The sequence below is a fragment of the Lonchura striata genome, chromosome 6, assembly GCF_046129695.1.
Source record: "Lonchura striata isolate bLonStr1 chromosome 6, bLonStr1.mat, whole genome shotgun sequence".
Classification (NCBI taxonomy): Eukaryota; Metazoa; Chordata; class Aves; order Passeriformes; family Estrildidae; genus Lonchura; species Lonchura striata.
The window spans coordinates 23,410,818-23,426,279 of NC_134608.1; the positions used below are offsets into that span (position 1 = coordinate 23,410,818).

The 15,462-nt window shown below is 49.6% G+C and overlaps 1 protein-coding gene across 1 annotated transcript in view; it reads left to right on the forward strand.

Moving 5' to 3' along the window:
* LTBP2 (latent transforming growth factor beta binding protein 2) overlaps positions 1 to 15,462 on the forward strand; it is a 71,101-nt gene that overhangs the window by 34,976 nt on the left and 20,663 nt on the right. Inside the window, exons 6-10 of the mRNA XM_077784029.1 lie at positions 787 to 987; positions 1,322 to 1,590; positions 3,105 to 3,207; positions 12,038 to 12,112; positions 15,062 to 15,184. Of these exons, the coding sequence (XP_077640155.1) occupies positions 787 to 987; positions 1,322 to 1,590; positions 3,105 to 3,207; positions 12,038 to 12,112; positions 15,062 to 15,184 (771 nt within the window). The remainder of the gene's footprint in view (positions 1 to 786; positions 988 to 1,321; positions 1,591 to 3,104; positions 3,208 to 12,037; positions 12,113 to 15,061; positions 15,185 to 15,462) is intronic.

Genomic DNA, 15,462 nt, shown 5'->3' on the forward strand with positions numbered 1-15,462 from the left:
CTTGACAAGCCATCCAGGAATGTGGAGCAGCAGTGTCTCATCTCATACTGAAATGAGTCAGGATAATCTGTCAAGGAATCCCATGCGTTGCTTGAGTTTAGTTCACACTGAACCCATGCTCTGGGTTGTTCCAAGCATGATGAGGTCAGAAAGGACATGACTTTGGTTTCATCTGTGGATGCTTTTTCTGAGCCTGTGCAGATGAATTACTCCTCATTCTTTTGTCCCACTCCACACTTCTCCCACATGAACTGCTGGCAGGGCTAGGGCTGGATGTGAGACAGGCTCTGAGGATGTGGCTTTCTGCCTGCTCTGTCTGCCTCTCCCATCCTGCTGAGTTGCCTTCTGGGCTAGGAGTAAAAACCCTGCCAAGTGGGGAGGGGGTGATGCAGAAGTGAAGAAATTGGGCAGACTTGGCTACATATGGCTGCCATGGCTCCTGACCCACTCCAAAAGATCCTGCTGTGCCAGCAACGCCACCTTGGCAGCCCCTCAGGACATGGGTGCCCCAGCCTGGCTGTGGCCCGAGAACCCAAGGGAGGGTTCATCTTCTTCAAGCCATGACTCCAGTTGTGAGCAGAGCCTGGGGAAGACAGTGTTGCCCAGGAGGGACATGAGCCTCCCTCCAGGCTGCAAGTGCTGACCCCAGCCCAGTGCTGGACCTGGTCCTTGGGACATCATGGGGTTAGTGCTGTCCAGGTGCAGCTGTCTGGCATCCCCTAGCTGCCCTTGGCTAGAGCCAGTGTCTCAGTTTCTCCTCTAAGCAGACCTCTCTTTGCCTTGCAGACTTCTGTCAGATCCCCTGCCTGAATGGAGGGCGCTGCGTGGGCCGGGATGAATGCTGGTGCCCCTCCAACTCCACAGGGAAGTTTTGCCACCTGCCAGCTCCCTCTTTGGAAAAGAAGCAAGCAGGAAGTGTCCCAAAACCCCCAGCTGGCAGCTCCATGAGGCACTCCACATATACCCTGCCCTTGTCCAACCAGCTTGGTGAGCATGGCCAAAGGCTCCAGACTCCACATTTTACTCCTTGTGTGCTCCTCAGATCTTTTCTAACCAGCCTGAGGAAGCCGCTACCTCCTTATGCCTGCTGTTTCAGGCCAGGTTGTTAGACAGGAGGTTTCCCTAGTTTCTTATGGAGATTTTGGTAGGTTTGTCCTCTTTTTAGGCCAGACAAATATTTTCTCTTAGACGCAGTCTTCCTCTAGATTTCCTGGTGGGCTCAGTCTACCTCTCCTCCCATTTGACTTTGTTCATGATGATACTCTTTGGGTGCCAAATTGTTGCCAGATTGTCACAAATGTGGTGTAAACTCATCTTCCAGCTTCCCTAAACCCTTCTCTGGTGAATGTCCACATCAACCACCCTCCAGAAGCCATTGTGCAAATTCACCAGGTGGCCAGGGTGCGGGGTGATGCAGAGGCGTCGGAGGAAAACAGTGTGGAGGCAGTCCTGGTGCCTCAGCTGGCTGCTGTGCCCTGGTACACCTACTCCCATGGGAATGGGAACAGCATTGCCACTGAGAGCAGACAGCAACAGCAGAGAACCCCAGGGCTGCTGGGGAGGTGCTTTCGGGAGGCTCTCCATGGGCAGGTAAGAGTCTGCAAGTGTTGGTGTATTTCTTGTTCTGGGGTAGGGGAGCAATGGCTTTTGGGGTACAGGGGGTAGCTTTATTCTGTGAAGCTGTTCAGCATCAGCATGGGTATCATGCAAGTGCCATGGGCACAGGCAGCACTTAGTTAGTACTTGGGAAGAAAAAATTTCCTTGCTTTGATCCAACAGAGAGTCCTCACTGCCTTGCTCTGACCAGGCTGTGCCCTGGGGCAGCACAGCCAAGACTTGATGGCTTTCACACACAGTCTGGTTTTAAAAGGGTGTCCTATTTATAGCAACATTTACAGCCACGCTCTGCGATTATTGTAGGAAACATATAAAACATAGGAAAATTCCTTTCCCTCTCAGACGATAAATGGAAGTCTGATTTCCATGGAACCATGCCTTCCTGGAGAGCTCGACTGGGGCTTGGGAAGCAAATGCACGTGAGGGACTTTCTCACCCCTGTCCCACAGTCATCGTAATTTCTTATTTTGTCTTTCCCCATATGTTTCTCTTGCGTCACTGGAAAAGCATTGGAGGTTTTTGGCACCCACAGGAACACCTGTGAGCTCCCCCAGAGCAGTTCATGCTCAGAGAGACCCCCAGCCTGGCAAGCTAGGACTCAGCCCCCTCCCCACGGCTTCCCAGCCTTTCTGTGGGGGGCTGCTTCCAGTTCCCATCACAACCTTTAGTCACTCCCATCTAAGTCAATTCTAGCAGGAAATATTCTTAGCCATTCTCTAGTGCAAAAATAGAGGAGATCCAAACCTGGGGCTGCTCCTGGAAAAGCCCTGTTTCCCTGAGGGGAGATGGCAGTGCTGCGACCTTAGGAGCAGAGGATGCACGGAGATGCTTATGGATGCCTGGAGAGGCTGTCAGAGATGCTCTAGGGGCAGCAGGGGGTATCCTTGCTATGCTCACACCTCACCCAGCTGGGGTGATGCCGTGCCTGGGAGAGGGCGAGGAGCTGGCGGGGAGGCCTGCCTCTCCCGCCTGCGGCCGATCGGTATGCGAGCGCTGGGCAGGCGGCCACGCGTGCCTGGAGCGGCGCCAGCTCCAGCCTGTGGCCCAGCGGCTCCGCTCTGATGGGGAAGCCTGTAATCCAGAGGGCCTTGCCGAGAGTGGGGGGAAGAGAGACTCATTCAGCAGAGGAAAGCGCCTGAAAACAAGCTCCCTGCCGGGCTGGAGTGGTGCACCCATTTCATGGGCTAATCAGCCAGACAAGGGGCTGATTCTGGGGCTTTGCCAGGTGATATCATCTCTGGTTCATCTCTGCTCTGTTTGATGGCCCCTTCCCCTCTGAAGGGTGCAATCAAAGGAGGTTCTGTCTGCACAACTTTTTACTATCTTAATCCACATCCCTGGTCCTTCTGTGTCCCAGTGTGGAGCTGTGCCAAGAGGGCTGTGCCAGCCTCTGACCCCAGACAGTTGTTCCCTGGCTCTGCTGCTGTCCTGCCAGCTGGGCACGTTTCCTCTGCATCCCACAGAAGCCTGATCTTCTCTCTCCACAGTGCACCAACCCCCTGCCAGGGCTAACCAAGCTGGAGGATTGCTGTGGAAGTGTGGGGCTCTTTTGGGGCATGGACCAGTGCCTGGCCTGTCCCCCCCGGCCAGGTGAGTACTGCTTCTGGCCAGGAGCTGGGACACAGTGAGGGACAGCCTGCACCCTCACTGAGCAAAGAAAACCAGCTGCCTCGTGTAGCTGAGGCAAGGAGCAGAGCTGTGGGTCTTGATACATGGCTCTCCTCGGCCCAGGGTCCTCGGGGACGGGCAGCATGTCCCAGGTGAGTGCAGGGTCATGCCAGCTGCTGCCCCAGCCCACCAGGGAACAGTGCTGTGGGTTAGATGCTGGGCCCAGGCTTATGTGGCCAATGGTTCCCATCATGCTAGCCCCATTCAGAGGAAGAAACAGGGCAAAAGCAGCCGTGGTTTTAGGAGGTGCAGTTCTTGATTGGAGAAGGAGGCTGCAGACTTGGCCCTATAGAGTTATGGGCTTGCTCTGGGCCCAACACGGGTTTGGCAGGGGCTCTGGAAATAACACTACATCAAACAATTGGCAGGAGCACACCCGGGGTCCGTTCCAGGGGCATGGGCGTCCAGCTCTGTTTCTGCTGCACTTGGGAGCTGGACAGACTGATCTAGCAGGAGATGGGGATTCCTCACCTGCTCTGCTCAGGGTACTTCATGACAGGCATGGCCCCTTGCACCACAGTCACATCCTGTGTGGCGGTGGAGCAGCCATACAGGAGGACTCCTGGCTGGAGAGGAGGCAGTCCCGTGGGCACAATGGCTCCAGCATCCAGTGCTGACTGGTATGGTGCAGGGCAAGGTGCACTCACCTAATAGAATGTGCACAGGGAGCTGCTCACCTCTTCCCTGCTTGCCTGCCCCCTTTCATTGCAGCCTGCCTGCTCAGTCACATCCCTTCACTGGATCAAAGAACTAAAGAAAACAGACCCCATGGTCAGACTCCTGAAATACAGTGTAGGTATCCAAAGTAGCAGGTTTTGCAAGCAAGTGTGGTGTTGGTGACTTCTAGCTCTGCTCGGAGTTTTTCCTGCTCGCTTACACACACATTCCCAAGAGCTGAATTTGCGTCTCATTATCCTCCCTCAATTCGATTCCTACTCAGCCAGGGGTAGCGCTGACTGGAGCCAAATTCCTTGCAATCACAGACGAGGTTGTCAGCATCCTGGAACCCAGTCCAGATCTTGGGAGCTCTGATTGCTGTCATCTTCCCAAGCTGCATGGCTGTGCTGTGGCTTGGCCATGCTACTTTTTGCCTGCCCTTACCCAGGTGCCAGCCCCAAAAAAGTCTTGAGCATTTGTGGTGTGGGGGTGACCCTGGGGTCTGCAGGTTCAGTACAGACAAGGAAATGCCCCACACAGGCCTCAGCCCCTCTTCTTTGTCCCTGACCTTCACAACCCCAGTCATGGCTTTCTCTTCCCCATCCCACAGCAGTCTCCCTCTTTCTCAACCATCTTTCTGTGACCCCCTCCATTAGAAAGCCCTCCTAGGAGGGCTGCTTAATACTTCAGTTGGGCTGCAGACTGCCTCAAAAACTCTGCACCTCCTTTCTCCTTCTCCATGCCAGGATGCAAGGTTATTGCAGAGAATGCAGCCAGAGCTGCAGCAGTGATTTGCTCTGCTGGACTTAGAGCTTCAAAATGTGTCTAATTTCAGGCTTCTAAGATGTGAAAACAGACAAAAAATACCCCCATGTGCTCCTCACAGTCAGCCAACCAGTAGAGCAAGTGCACTTAAGACATGACTCCTAACTGCCAGCAGGCTCCACAGCTCACAGCTCAATGCATGCCCTGTGTCCCAGGAGCAGTTGCAACTCAAGGCAATTTGTCACTCCTGGTCTTCATTGAGTGGACAGATGCTTGTCTGGCTTTATTTTAAGACTTATTCCATTGTATCCATATGGGTCTTTTGTATTCCTGTGCCACAATAAATTATTTCTGGCTTTGGGTGATAAAGTTCCTCCTTGGAGACTTAATGGCTCTTGTGATTTTGGCAGGAATTCAGGCTAGCTGAAGGAGTAATTTTCATCTGTTCAGTTGTATACAAGTATCTTTTTGCTTTGTAGGAAGCTCCTGGTAAGGAGCTATAAGGCAGACACATGATGGAGGCAGCCTAAGAGAGCCCAGGTGTTTTGGAGTGAGAAGCCAGGTAGATGGCATGCCTTTCTCTGGCTTGTCATCTTCATACACAAGATAGCTGACCCCAGAGTGGAGTCAGCAAAACAGATCTTTCTCAGTGACCTTACTTCTTTAACAGAGCTGCCAAGCACTGTGACCTGTCATTGCCTTGTGCTTTATCTGCAAGGGTTTCCAGTTCCATGCCAGTATGAAGGCATTGTTCCATGTACTTCCTGCCTGTAGACCACATCCCACACTCACATTCCTTCTGCTTTCTGGTCTTCCTGGTCTGTATTGTGCTCACTCAAAGTCACTGGGCTGTAGTTCAGTGACCTGGTGTCTCATGCACAGAGATAACATGTCCAGTGTATGTTTCCAGCTTCCTTCTTAGCATTGTGATCTTCAGAGACAACTCCTTGCTCTCATGTGTCCCAGGGAAGCATGCACCAGAGCAGACTTGACAGCATTGGGAATTTCATTCCAGCAACTAGAGACAGAAATGGCAGAAGCTGGTTCAGTGTAAACACTTACAAACGTACAGAAGTGCAGCCAGGCAAGAGCTAGACAAATGGGGAACTTGTTTGGATTGACTGTCTGCCCGAGACACTGATTGTTAGTAGAGTCTGGATACGTCCGGATGTCTCCATCGTCTGCAGCTTTCATGTTTGGTATGTATTTGTGTGCAGAAAGACATCAGAGGAGATGAATAGGAGTCAGGCATCTGTCCGAGCAAGCTTACCATGACCAATCTTCGCTATTTTTTATGTTTTGCTCAGCATCAGAAAAGCCAAGGTACTCAAATGCTTTGTCTGCGTCCTAATGAGACCATGTTAAAAGCTGTATTCAAAATTAAGGGTTGACCTAGCCAGGAGTCTCTGTAGTGAGTGTTACTTTAGTCCTAGATATTTCCTTAGGCCATGCTCAGGCTGTGTGGTTTGCTGCTGGGGGGCTGTATATTGTTAAGTGTCCTCAGAGAAGTGGGTGCAGAGGTGGGCGTTCCAGCAGGCTATAGCAGAAGTTCTTGGGAGCTGCTGTTGCTCATGGAAATGAGAACTAAAGATAGTACCCCCATGACATGTCAGAGACAGCCCTGGGAGAAGGGGGAGAGTCAAGAGCTTGCTCCATGAGGTGTTGGAGCAAAGGCTGGTTGTTGCCTGATCCATGGAAGAAAGAGATAAGCCAGAGACAGGGCCCTGGAGGGTGGCAGGACACCTGCATGCTGCTATGCAGCTGCAGTCCTTTAGCTCTGGCCAGAATGTGGTGGATGAAATGTGTTGTGTTGCAGACAGGATAAATCAGGTGGAGACATTCAATGACTCCCCTGGGTCTTTAGTACTTGGAGAAAGCAATGGAGCATACATTGAAAGGCTAGAACAGAAGGGTAGGGGCAAACAGGAGCTGGAAAGTAAAACCTGGAGAAGACTGATAGTAGGAGAAGGGAATTAGAGGCTGATGAAGCAGCTGAAGTAGAAACACTAGGATGTGACTGAAAGGGAGCTCAGGAACCAGCACAGTAGTTGAGCAGTGCTGGTGAGGAACCTGCACTGAAGCAATGTCTTGTCCTGTAGCAAGCTTAGGATGTGGGGCTAGCAGCAGGTACACTGCTGGGCAGAGCTACTCCTGCTTACCTGCCAGACCATGTGTTATTTTGGGGGATACAGTGGTCTATAGAAAGAATGTGTTGGAACAATATTAAGAGATAGTCTGTAGAAATTAAACCCAGTGAGACTGGAGCTACACACATACCCCGTGGCAGGTGTGGATTTGGATACTGGTTTTCCCAAAACCTTGGCCCTTCTCAGGCACATGGGGATAAAGGAAACTGGTAGGAGAGAGTTCTGTCCAGAGGGGATCAAAGCTCTGCTCTTCTACCTCCTCCCTGTCCATGAGACCACACATCTCTGGAACCAGCAGCATTTCAGGAGAACATCCATAGCAGTGGACACCATCTGCAGTACTGCCAGAAGCTACAAGTCTCACCCTTCTGTGCAAATGACAGACTTTCTGTGTGCAGGAGTAAACCTGCATTTTCTAGGTCCTGATTTTTTCAGTGTCCCCTGTCCCTTATTTCCAGCCCAGCCTGAGCATGGGCTGGGCTGTGCACCCACTCACTGTGCTTATTGCAGAGCTTCCTGGGTTGCTTTCTCTCCTCCTATGGGTTTTAACTGCATTAAGAAGCAAGTCTTTGAAGGCTATTGTTTTGTTTTTATTCCCACTCCATGTGTTTTTTCAAGTTTTTTGTCCTAGAGAAAAGTCTGAATTTCACTGGAAAGTTGGATCTTGTAATGTCTGGCTTGGCATCCGCAGCACTCCCCTAACAGACCTCCCACTGTGAGAGGGGTGGCAGCTCACCCATGGAGCTGTCATCGTCAGAAACGCCAAGTGACTCTGCAAGCCTCACACTCCCCTGCACTGTGCCTGCAGGCATTGAAACAGCCACAGGAAGCCCCTTGAAAATCAACCCCTGGTCTGCTCCTGGGAACAGATGGAGTAGGATACAGCTAAAAAATCCCTGGGAAGGAGACTGTAGAGGCCATTGTTACCATGTGCCACAAGGAGTCTGTGTAGAACAGTAAAGAAAGGCTGGAGGTGGGGAAAGAAGCTGAGACCTCTGCAAGGTTGTGCCCATACCACATAAAGCAATGCTGGGAAAGCACAGCATTTTCAGAACTGCTTTGTTCTGCATAGTGCTTCTCTTGCTCATCATTCATGTACAGCATTGTCATAGCAGCACGCAGCAGCACAGTGTTATAAAATTAGGGGTTTTTAGGTACAAGGTATTTTGTTGGAGTTGGAAGCTACCCTGGGAGCAGAATGAGGATCTCTCTCTTGAAACACCAAATGGCAAAAAGGAATTATCAGAGTCTTCTTCCTTCAAGCATCTTTTGCACCTTCAAGATCTTTACTGATCATGAGTAGAGCCAGAGGACTTAGTTTTGTATTGCACATGTAGCACTGGCACATGCCCTCTCCACCACTACTGTCATAACCCTTGTTGGGGCATTGGAGGAAGTCTTGCTGGAGCCCCCTTACAACAGACCATCCAGAGGAGAGCAGGCATGACAGACCCAGACAGAAGGATTTGTCTCTTTCCCTCCTCTCCATTCTGCCTTAGAACTCAACTGATCCCCACAGTCACAGCCTACTTTTTGTTCACCTCCAATACATCTCTGAGTCTAGAAGATGTAGGCTGCTGTGAATGTGAAGGCTGCTGTGGGGCTCTTCTGCCAGTGAGCTCAGTAGCTCGTGTCCTCTGTGCAGTGGAGGCTGATCTTCTCTACTTTACACTAAACCAGACTGAGGCTGGACTGAGTCCAGCATCCTGGTTTCTCCAGGTGTCATGAGACCATTTACTCCGGCTGCTTTCACCTCCCAGGATTAGCAGAGGCACCACAGTGACCCTCAAGGTTTCTCAGTGAGTTGGTATCTTTAGTATGGTAGATGGAAAGAGTCAAAATAAAATTGGCTAGCTTTCAGGAAATAGGTATTTCCTCACTTCTCATCTGACCACAGGTTTGCTTCTTCCCCTTTTAACAGAGTGGTATTGCATGGAATAATGTAATGTAGTATTTAATCCAATAAACATTATCTCACTTCATACTCTTGTGTCTACCACCACTAGGAAAAGTTTTCCACTTCACCCCACCCTGAGCTTCTCCAGACAGTGTTTGGGGAGCTGGGGCTATTGGGTAAAATCTCTTCTCCTAGGAAGTGATGAAAAATTAGCTTAATTGCTTAAAGATTATCCTGGTGACAAAATCTCTCTGCCCCATTTCTGTATATTCATTTGCTTTCATATTATGATCTACCTGAGTATTTTTCTAGCTGGGGACAAAGATGTTGGTGGGAGTCCTGGGCTGTGGCTGCTTCACACTCACCTCCTTTCTGAGCTTGTGAGCTTATTGCATGCATGCTCCTTTGTATGAGCCCAGCCCTGACAGGGATGCCTGGTGCCTGCAGAGCTTGCAGAGATCCAGAGGAAGCAATGAAGAGAGCCAAGGGACTCCTAATGTGTTGTATTGCTCTGGGGAATGGTTTTTATCTCTCCAGAGACCCCTGTAGCTGTGACCATGTTAGTTTAACCCTTCCTTCCTTTCTTGACCCAATTGGCTGGGAGCCAAGTATCCTTCCTGTACGGAGCCCAGATAAGGCTCTGTCTCTTCCTGGTTCACTCTCTATCCCTCTTCCTCCTATGGAATAAACATCTTGGACCACATCGGGGGTTGGAGCCTCTTTTGGAATCTTTGCCTTGCTCCTGAAATACTTCCCCCTAAGGCCTCACAGATCTGGGCTAGCTTGGTAACTTTGGGGGGCTGCGGGGGGTAGGTATTTCACTAATGTGCAGCTACCTGGTGTCCACATTGGTTTGGCACAGTGTCCTCAGGGCTGAAATGCCCAGGAGGCAAGGTTCTGAAAGCACACTCGAATCAGGAACCAGGGCTCCCTGCCCTCAGCAAGCCTGAAATCTGTCTGCCTGACAGATGCAACTCAGCTGTTCCATCCCTAGCCTCAGGCTCTGGGAGAACCCTTCTTAGAGAGAGTGTAGTCAGACACGGGAGACTGGGGCCTCTTCATCTCTGGATGTGACAGATTTCTGCCTTCTTTGATCATCAGATTAGCTTTTTCCTTTTGGTGGGTTCCAGAGTAATAGCCTCCTACCAGCGCCATGAGAGAAGGTTGGATGCTGATCCTCTTTGCAGGAAACCTAGGTATCCTAGGCTGTTTTCTTCAGGAGGTTTTGGCCATCTCTGTTGTCATTCAGCAACATCTGAGCTTGTGGAAGGAAACAGTCCTCTATTCAAGAACACATAGGTTATATCCTCCTGCAGCCACACATTGTCTTCCCTTGTGGACAGATCCTGGCAGCCTCTATCCAATACTTTAAAATTCTCTTGGTTCCCCTCTTGGTACAGAGAGATCTGCTCACATTACAATTATTCCTTCCAGGGAACATGGGTATCTTTGCAGAGTTAAGACGATTATCCGTAGCCTCACAAGTGATTTGCTGAAGTAGAGAGGTTTCTCCAAACTGGAGTTTGGTAAGTGCTAAGGTAGCACAGACACAGAGGTGCAACTCATCTGCCCACCACTGGCATTTTCCGCCTTGCCCTCTCCCAAGTGTCATCTGTTGGAGGGATGCTGCAGAATCTGTTTCTCTGCAAACTTTTCAGAGGGGAAGCATGGCTCTGACACGTCATCACTGTTTGATCTCCAGCACGCTTGGCTTCTGCTCAGAGGGTTTGCACATAACAATGGTGCTTCATCTGAATGTCTGTTATCACATTGTGCTGAGGTTGACAGATGCTTCCAAGCACAGTTAATGCCTGTCGGTAGGCCTGAGCCCACAAGCTATGGTGTGGGAGGATCTGAAATCCCACTGGCATACTGAACCTGGAACACATAAGCCAGAGGGTTTTTTACCTTCCCAGAAGGTTGGAAAGGTACCCAGGAGTTCCCAGTATCACCAGGAGCTCTCTCATCCCTAACATCCAGATATTTGTTAGCACCTGCTGCCTACAATTCATGATTAAACTGTAGAAGATAGATTTTTTTGTCTTTGTCATTCACTCAGCTGCTGAGGATCAATGCACACATAGAAAACCTTGTAGCTTCATTAAATATACCTGAGAAAACCAGGTTTTCTGTTCTCCTTCCTGGTACATGCTGGTAATGATGTGTTCTCCTGTCTTTTATTTCCTAAGCACCTTTATGTTAGGAGGCTGATCTCTAACTTTTGCTTTAGAAGAACTGTTCTAGAATGGCTTTAAATTCCTTTATAGAGTTCAAGTGTTCAGGACAAAAAGTTATGGACATGCCTGCTCTCTATCCCCAGAATGTATTCTTAAGTTTTGCAGGTTTTCTTTGTGGTGTTGAACTTTGCAGGCTCTTGCCAAGCATCTCCTGCTGTAAGGATGGTCTCAATTTGTCCCTGGTTCTTGAAGTTGCAATGTATAAGGAATCTGCCAGACCCTCGATATGACTATTGCCATGGGGAGCTTTCTACATATGACACCAAGGAGTGAGCTACTGATGCCAGGCAGGAGAAATCAAGAGTGGTTGGAATATGGCTGGGCAGTCACTTAGCTGTTGCATGCACTCCTTGTTCTCAAGCAGAAGATCCAGAAAATTTAAAATAAACCCCACCCTGGGAAAATCCCAACCTTAGGCAAAGTACCCTTCTTCCAACCCCACCCCATTCTTACTCACTTCCCAACCCATCCACTTAGATTTCCTTTTCCTTGCTCCAAAATTCAGTGCCTAAATAGACTTCCTAGGAATTTATGGGCCACATTTTACTTGCGTTTAAAAAATTTGGAGAGGTTTAATTGTGCGTGTTACAGAATATTTTGAAACCCACAAAACTATTTAAAGCAGAAATCTGAATTTTTCCTTGATGAGAGGGATTGGGGCAGGAAATCACATGTAGTATAAAAAGAAATGTAATAAACAGGGCCTAAGTTGTTATTTCAGCAGCTCGTCAAGGACCTCAGCCATTCCTTTCACTCTGATCTCCCTTGTCATGCGCCATCTGGCTATTCAAACTTATCTAGAAGGAGACAAAGTGACACAGTGGTAGATATGAGGCACAGGCAGAACCTCTGGGTCATCAGTTTGGCCCTTGCCAAGAAGCAGAAGACACTGCATGAATAATGTGACTGCTCTTACCTTTCCCTCTGCCCTGGGACTCATCAGAGGCAGGCCGAGGGATCCTTTCCCTTCTGGAAGGAAGGCAAAGAAGGGAGGACACTGGTGGCTGGCTCTGCTGCCAGTGTCCCACACTGTTTGCTTTTTTTCTCAGCACACCCTGTGATTGAGAATGGACAGGTGGAGTGTCCCCAGGGATACAAAAGGCTGAACCGGAGCCACTGCCAAGGTAAGGATGCTGCTTTTGTCTGTCTCTCTCCTTCTCACATCTACTGTTAGAGTTGAAATTATCTACACAAAATACATTTATCTAAATCCATGGTATAGCTCTGCAAATAATGTGATTTATAAAAATCTCCATGTTCTCATCAAGAATGAAAGAAAACCAGGTAACATAGGACTACATGACTCTGCTGACAAGCACAGTGAGCACATAGTTGGGCCAGTACAAGAAAACTCCCCTGTTAAGTCCTACTGAGTAAGTCCCAGCAAGGACCTGTGTTTATGCTAAATGTGAGTGTAAAAACACATCTTCCATGGTCTGAAGCAACAGAAATTCTGCTTCCTAAAAATATTTGTGAAGGTTATCAGATGGATTATTTGTTCGTTTACAAGCAGAAGAGTGCCAATTTGAACATTTACAAGTGGGAGAGTGGCATCAAAGAGATGCCTTCTGTTCTGACTGTGTCACTTGTTCATGCTGCTAGCTACCCTGCCTGCCCCATGCTGCCAGGATCAATCCATTTCTCACTTCTGTGGTCCCTCAGTTCCATATGAGGAAGGCACCAATCTCTCCCCTTTTCTGTCTGGTTCATGTTTACTTAGCGTTTCTTGGACCTACACTGCTTGTGTTTTTCTGTCCTCTGACTAAAGAGGAATTTTATTGTTCCCTTCTCATGATCCCAGATAAGCTGAGAGGTGTAATCTCACAGATGCAGTAGGGAGCATCTGCTGAGATGCAGATGCCAGGGCTGGCAGTCCAATGACTCATCTCTTTCAGCTGGGACTTTCCACCATGCTTACTTAATTAATGATTCAACCTCCTCACGTTGTCCTGAGGGAGAACTTCTAACAACACAACAACTCTTCAGCTTGGTGCTCGGATCTCATCCCTTATGTGGCCACAGACAATGCTGTGATTATGAGGAGCTACCCAGAGATATCAAATACAAGTTGGAGGAACAAAGCAGCCGGAGGGACTAATCTCAGAAAGCAGAGATCTGCAGTGCCTGCTCTGGATTTCTGTCCCCTGTGAATCAGGAGGAGCAGAGGGAGATGACAGTGTGGATTTGGCTAGAAAGATGTTTTTGCAGAGGAAAAAGCATGAGCCAGAGATTTGTGCCTCTGGATGCTTCTTTGTAAGCTGGACTGGAGAAGTTCTGTTCTTCAGACACTCCCATCTCTACTGTTACAGCAGTATGTGTGTCAGGAAGCCTCAGCACCTCACATTAGGGTCCAGAGTGAGCAATTTGGTGGACAGATGTAGGAGAGGCTACATGGGGTCTTCTTTTGCCAGCTCAGGTAGGACAGGATACTACCTGGCTTTATGGGCTATTGTTAACGAACTGTGACTGGAGGAGGACCCTGGCAGAAGCCCACTTTCCTCTGTTCAGTATGGGCAGAAAGGGTTTTCTCTAGTGCCTTCCAACAGAGGAAGAAATGGTTCACCTTTACAGTATCTCCTTTCCTTTCCTTTCCTTGCTACATCATATTGAGCAGAAGAAGGTTGCAAGGAGTCTGAGCTGAGTGCCTGTCAGACCTGGCCAGGGAACCCCCCAGTGCTGCTGGGACTAGCAGGAAGAGATAATTTGGTTGCTAGACATGAGGAAAAAAGGTCTTGGAGGCTCAGGGATAGGGAGGTGTGCATACAGAGGAGTCACTGCGTATGACACACTCTGGCACCTTGGTGTCCATAGGTATATTTGGTGTCTGTTGCTGACCTGAGTCCTTTCTGCTGACCAAGCACTGGGGTAAACCAGCCTGCACCTTTCCCCCACAGGCTGCCTGACTCAGTGTGGCTGTTTCTGAGGAGCACTGGCAGGCTTGTGTGGGGTGGGAAAAAGCAGCTGAGGCAGCACATGGATCTCAGTTTGTGGTCCCTGAGGTCTTTCCTTGTGGGCTAGCCCTAGCCCTGGCATGCTGCAGGGAGTAGGAGTGTGTAGCTCTGAGTGTACCTGCCTGCTTTTATTCCCAGTGGGGACTTCCACTGTGGCAGACAGCAGAATAGAGGGGATTGGGATAAGGCCTGGATGTGGCCTTATTTGTTTTGTGCTCTCATTACTCTAATCCCTTCAATGCCTTTGTTCATATGGAGTCAAACACTTTGTCCAGTTGGTCTGTCAGAATGATATAACACTCTGACCATGCTGTGGAGTGACAGGGATGAGCCATGAGGCTCTTCCAGAGAGCTCTAGTATCTTTTCTGAGTGGGGTTCCCAGCATATTTGGTGTTGGTCACTGGTTGTTCTAATGAACTCTGTCCTGTGTTTGGTACAGAGCAAGAAACACTATATTGTGCAGCCAAATCCTACTGCTCCCTGTCCTTCTGCAGATCCCTGTAGCATTGGTACCCCTGACTGACTTAGCTTCTGGCCTGGTCTTCATGGCCCTTGTATATCTCAACTGTGTATGGAGTAGCTGGTGGGATGAATGGAGGAGTTTTAGAGCACAGGACTGGGGAGGACCTCTAGGTCATTAAGTCTGAACTTCAGCTGTCACTGCTGGCTATGTGTCTCACAAGACAGCCCCCTCCACCAAGCACTAGTGCTTTGGCTTTGAGGAATAAGGCAGTGCTGGGAAAGCTTTTCCTGAGTCTTTGACCCCATCCATCTTGAAACACTCCCTAGAGCACCACTGGGTGCTCTGAGGGCACTTGAGGTCTCACCGGGCCATGTGCACTGGCACTGGGAACGCCCTGTGTCTTTGGTCTAGCATCATGTTGGCATTTCTTGGTCTTGGCAGCTCAGACCAAAAAGCGGGGCAGTTATCCACAAGCCATCCTGCAGCTGCAGCAAGCAAACTCTGCAGATGTGGGACTACTGTCACCACAGAGGTCCAAATGTGCTTCCAACACCAGCCCAGCTGAGACACCTTTGGTTCGCAGCACCTGAATGGGAGGCACCCCATGAGGTTCACCCTCAGCTTCTTCACATCTCACAAGGTTCTCTTCTCTCCACAGATATCAATGAGTGCTTGATGCAGGGCCTCTGCAAAGATGCTGAGTGCATGAACACCCGTGGCAGTTTCCGTTGTACCTGCAAGCCTGGAACCATGCTAGACCCATCCCGTAGCCATTGCATCTGTAAGTGCTCCAGGGAACACCTCAGTCAGGGGAGGGACCTGAGCAGGACCCCATGGCTGAGTGGAAGCCACAGTGTGCTTCACATCTCCTTTGAGTGCACCTGAGTTGGGCTGTTATGCACTTGTGTGCAGAATGGGTCCCAGTCATGCATTATCATTCTCCATGGACATTGCATGGTCCCTGAAGAGGCTGAAGGGAATGTGCATGTGGTGTGGCAGCAGAGGATACAGCCCCCTGGGATGAGAGAGTTCCCACATGAGCTGGATTTTCTTGGGGAT